This window comes from Sinocyclocheilus rhinocerous, unplaced genomic scaffold, assembly GCF_001515625.1.
Source record: "Sinocyclocheilus rhinocerous isolate Xijiao unplaced genomic scaffold, SAMN03320098_v1.1 scaffold1908, whole genome shotgun sequence".
Classification (NCBI taxonomy): domain Eukaryota; kingdom Metazoa; phylum Chordata; class Actinopteri; order Cypriniformes; family Cyprinidae; genus Sinocyclocheilus; species Sinocyclocheilus rhinocerous.
The window spans coordinates 784,918-790,450 of NW_015630984.1; the positions used below are offsets into that span (position 1 = coordinate 784,918).

The 5,533-nt window shown below is 34.9% G+C and overlaps 1 protein-coding gene across 1 annotated transcript in view; it reads left to right on the plus strand.

The window, feature by feature from the left end:
* Positions 1 to 5,533, plus strand: part of LOC107740868 (dedicator of cytokinesis protein 1-like) — a 268,121-nt gene that overhangs the window by 182,808 nt on the left and 79,780 nt on the right. Inside the window, exon 29 of the mRNA XM_016553391.1 lies at positions 376 to 470. Coding sequence (XP_016408877.1) covers positions 376 to 470 — 95 coding nt within the window. The remainder of the gene's footprint in view (positions 1 to 375; positions 471 to 5,533) is intronic.

Here is a 5,533-nt window from a genome sequence, read left to right on the forward strand (position 1 = left end):
TTTTTTTTTAAAAACGAAGCATTAACATGTTAGACTGCAGCCCATAAACACAATCAAGCCTAGAAAAAAAACACTGAACCACCCCTTTAATAAATCTTTATCTGACCAAGATCTTCTGTGCTCTAAGTCACTCACAAATCTTTTGACAGTTCAATAATTTCTATTTGTTTTTCGCAAAACATTGTTTGTTTTGATGCCTTTTGCAAGAAATTGCATTGTTTCATACTTTTCATCTACAGAAAGATCTTTCTTCCTCACCATATCGCATGAGAACTGTGACTTGCTTAATAATGTGGAACAACCTCTTTAAGTAGGGTTTCCATTTACCTAAGAAGACCTGTCCGGTTCATCCCAAACATTGCGACTCTCCTTTAGGATTTCCTCATGGAGACGTTCATCATGTTTAAGGATCTCATTGGGAAGAACGTCTATCCTGCCGACTGGGTCATAATGAACATGATGCAAAATAAGTAAGTAGACATACTCAGTGCTGTTTGCTAACTACTGTTCACTATAACGCAATGTTTCTATTGGTCAGACTGTTTAATCACCAGAGCAGAAACCAGACTGTGTGATCTGTTAACATGATAGTTACTGATAAAATTGGAAGTACTGTTGCTTAATGTTAACTTGTTTGGTTAGGGCAACTTTTTGTCAGCACTGTTTTCTGGAAGTCAAATGGGTTGCCGGGGAGGTTTCATGTTGACTTCTATTGAGCTAATTGAAATGCTGTTCATTCATTTAGCAAGTTTATTTCCTCGCTGAGCTTTGAGTCAGCCTTCTGTGCAGTTTTTCTGTTTTTCGTTTTGCGCTGGAGCAGCATCAGAAATGTGCAGTCGTGTAGAGGGAGCATCGCTTACATTAACTCTCTCTCTCTCCCTTTAACACATGCTGCTGTTGCTTAGAAACAGCAGTCAGAAATGGGCAAGAATGTTTGCGAATTTTTTTTTTTTCCCATCAGTGCAACATCAGTTTGTGCATGTGTCGGGCATGTAGTGTTTCCGTGTGCACCTGTGTGTATTCGCTCTGTTCTCGCTCTATCAGAAGTGTGGCGGCTGCTGAAATGAAAGCCATGAATTATGAATTTGGATGTGTGTGTGTGTGTGTGTCTCTCTCTCTAGTTGTGTTTTGTTTTATTCATGCCTCTCTTCTTAACTCCTCTGCCAAACCGCGTCCAGCGTGACTGTGAAGATGAAGGTTTAGCGAGCTTTCACAGCCAGCAGGAAGTCAGACCTGAGTTTCCTGTCGCAGACTTGGAGAGTTTTCTGAGAGTCCCTGATCTGAGCCAACCGTTTTCTTGTTTCACAGCGTTATTGTCATTTTTTATGTTGAGGCAGGAACAGTGCTGGGCAGTAACTGATTACAAGTAATCTGGATTATGTAATCAGATTCCAAAAAATTAAGTACTTGTAACTGGATTACATTTTAAAATACTTGTAATCAGACTACAGTTACTTTTGTATTGCTTACATGATTAGTCTTTGTCTTTGGAAGGCTTGTGTCTTTCAAACACATTAAAATGCACATATTCACGTTATTTCTTATTTGCATGCAAAGTATGAATTCACAAACTTTTTTTTTTGTCATCCGATCCTCTTTCACCTAATAAAATAACTTGAAGTGCCCCTCAGATTTTAAGCTAATAAGTTAATAACACATTTGCAAGTTCATGATTCTCTGACGTTAATGATCATATGATCTGCAGGTAAACACAATATTTCATCTTTTTTAGTACGTGTTTTATTTTGATTGTTGTTATTTTAAAATGTTTTTAATTTGACATTTTTATGATTTAATTCATTATTAGCTTTTCATTAAACTCACAACCCCCCTGCAGTTTCTTCACTAACCCCAGTTTGGGAAATCTTTAATGTTTAATGGACTTCATTTTGTTAATAACAACAAATGGAATATATTTTAATTCTCTGTTTTTTTATATATCAATATAGTACAACCATTTGTCTCGTTGAGGACATAGCGATGCACTAAAAATCACCAGCCGCATCACTCTTGTGCTTGTGTGAGCAGCACTCTCAGAAAGCCTGTTGATCTGCAGCTCTCTGTGATGAGACATTCTGGTGTTCAAAGAAATAAGATCTTCTCTAAAGTTCAGAGTTATTTTCCCGTCTATCTGTGCCGGTAGTGTAGACATGTGGCAGGATAAAATGTTCGGATTCCTGATGTGTTCTTGTGCTCTGGAGGAACACTGCTGGGATTGTGTGTTGGGGTCTGATTGACGCAGAGGTCGTGCGTCAGGCTTTCATATTGGAATTCATAGAGTCTCAGCAGCCACCTGAGTGCCAGAGCGCTGATGGAAGACCCTCCACCTGCAGGTGCGGGAAAGTGAAGTCAACAGGTGCACGAGACCGCGGGAAAACAGTGTGCAGTCACCCTCTCTGTAACACACTCAGTGGGCATCATAAGTGCTTGTTTGATGTGCCCTACTGCACACTGACTCCATTTTCACACCGACAGCAATGTGACACAGCGACTCGATTCACTGGTGAAAATCAGATTCTTTAATTTCATTTAATTACATTTCAGTATTATTAATGATTTAAATGAACTAATATTTTACAATGTAGATGATAATTGTTCATGTCATACTCTGAGCAGTATAAAATTGTATATTTATTTTTCATCTAATAATTAAATTAAGTTACATTAAATTTTAGATTTTGAAATTTAGTTTTGAAATTGAGTATTAGTTTGATTTAAAATGAATTTCAATTAACTAATATTTTAACATTTTGAATATAATTGTTCATGTTGTATTTGCATACAATGCCTTAAATTGACTCCCTTTTAACACCAACAGGAATGTATTTAATTAAATTTACTTAAAATGTATTTTAATTTAAAATTTAATTTAATTTAACCTTAAATATTAGATGTATTAGATATTAGGTTTTATTAAATATATTAAATTATTCAAATAAATTACATTAGATTAAATTCTAGTTTGATTTAAATTAATTTCAGTTAACTTCAGTTGTTCATGTTGTACCCTATTTGTCTTCAAAGCCTTAAATTGACTCTCTTTTTACACAGAGAAAAATGTGACACAGTAATTCAATTCACAGGCGAAAATATGATTGATTTTTTTTTTTTATTATGGAATAATTTCATAAAAATTAATTAAATTTTAAATGAATTTTAATTAACTAATATTTTAAAATTTAGATTATTATTGTTTATATGCTATATATTGTAATATTGTATGCTGTAACTGATTTTATTCTGGGTGTTTGGATGTTAAATGGCATGTACAAACAATACTGTGAAAATGATTGAAAAATGTGGCACTTTGAATGTTCACACTCTGTGTGTGTTTCTGGGTGGGTGAATCTGTTTTGGTATAGTATCTTGTCATGGTATAAATAACAGGCCTGTACCGTGAACTGCTGGGAATCAGTCTAACGCGCCTGGAATAGTGTTTCTATTTCTTCCAGAATGTGATTAACACCTTCAAGTCACATTCATCACAGAATGCAGGTGATGCTGAATGAAGACATTTGCGCTCAGTTAATGGACAATCCTAGATTAGAGTTCACGTGATGCTGATGTGTTTATGCAGGTGAATTAACACTTATGTTAATAAAGTGGCTGTATGTGTTAGAGAAGAGTCCCATTATTACAAGTGTGATATTGACAACTGTGTGAAACGACAAAATCAACCAGTTGCATAATTAGTGTTAAACTGTGGATTTCAGATTTACGTTGTGAATGTGGATGCGGTTTTCAAGCATTCATGTACATTGCTTTGTTCATGTACATGTAGTGTATAATCAGTTTTCCATTGATCAGTACTTCTACGCATAGTCATTTTTTCTGGCTTGCATAAAATCTAAAGATGGTGCCGTCTTCACACATCACAAGATCTCTCGTTTCCCGTCTGGATTAACTTTGCCGACTCTGAATTAAAAATGAATAAAATCAGTTGATGTTTGAGCTGTCATCTTTGATGTTTTTGATCTGTGTTTCATAAAAGTGTCCCAAATTAGTCTGAAATGTGATTCTGCAAGTTTTAAACATATTTTTATTCCCAAAACTGCCATCTCTCGTTAGGAATGAACCGCACCTGCTGACAGTGTTGTCTTAGCACCCAGTTAATTATAGTAATTATGCAAATCAGGTAATGCCACAGTCACACCCATAAAATTCACTTGATATTCACTGGAATGTGCCAAGACATTTGTATAGTTATATTTTTATATATAACTAACCACATTTCTATGAATATCATGTGAATTTTATAATGTAATGTGAATTATATATTAAAATGTCAAATTTTGTACTACCTTTCAAAAGTTTGGAGTCAATAAGATTTTTTTTTTTTAATAAAGTCCCTAATTCTCACCAGTGCATTTATTTGACAAAAATACAGTAATATTATGAAATGTTATTCTTATTTTTTCTATGTTTTATGTATTTTATTCCTGTGATGGCAAAGCTAATCTTTCAGCAGCCAATTTTGCTGCAAATTAGCTCTGTATGTTTTCCCTCATGGTGAGAGAAAGAAACATTGTAGCTCAGGATTGCTTTTTATTTAAAAAAACTTGCTAGATTAAATCTGGTCCTCTAGAGAGCTGGAGGTGCTTTCGGTGTAAACTGCAGTTTTTATGAGCGTGGTTTTGGTGTAAAAGTTAGCAATGCATTATTAAGAGCACGTCTCTGCCCTGCATAAAGTCTCATAAAGTTTGTGATTTTTCCCTCCAGAGATTGGCTTTTGTGATGTCAGCATTTCATCTGCTTATGAAACGGTTTGGCTGCCTCCTCCTCGTGCTGCCGGAGGACATCATGTCTTTCTGATAGGAGCTGATTCTCACTCTTGTTTCTCAGTCTCTCAGTGTAGTTTGGTGAGCGTGACCTTTCTCGGGCTGAGAGCTGCTCTCCATTCAGCCAGTGTGACTCAATTTACACATGACATTTGTTGTTCACTCGCTGCTTGCTGTTGTTGCAGGCCTCTTGTGATTCAGAATGAACTTTATTTAAAAAAAAAACACAAAAGAAACAAAGGATGCAAAAGGTCCCTTAAGATGCTCCATTCTCTGCATGATTCAGGGTTGACGTGTTTGAATGAATGAATCACATGGTTTGAAGTGTTTTGAATGAGATGTTCCTCATGCCCCTATTGTAAAATCAATAAATAGATCTGGGCTCCATTTCCCAAAAGCATCGTAAGCCGAAGTAGATCGTAGAACCATTGCCACCAGTGGTCTCTACGATCAACCTAGCTTACGATGCTTTTGGGAATCGCAGCCCCGTTTTTTTTTTAAGAATGGAAACTCTTAAAGGTAGTTATGCCATAAAACAGTATTGTAACAGATTTGTCTTGTATAGTTATTGAACCCTTATGTTAATCAGTGTTGTTCTAGTTTTATTTATATAGTGTACTATTATAGTTTTTAATATTTTTATTAGATTTTTTTTTTCATTTTCATTTTACTTACAATTTGAGTAATTTGATGTTTTTTATATATATTTTTTTCAGTTAATGTTTATTTCAAGTAATTATATAATTATAATTATA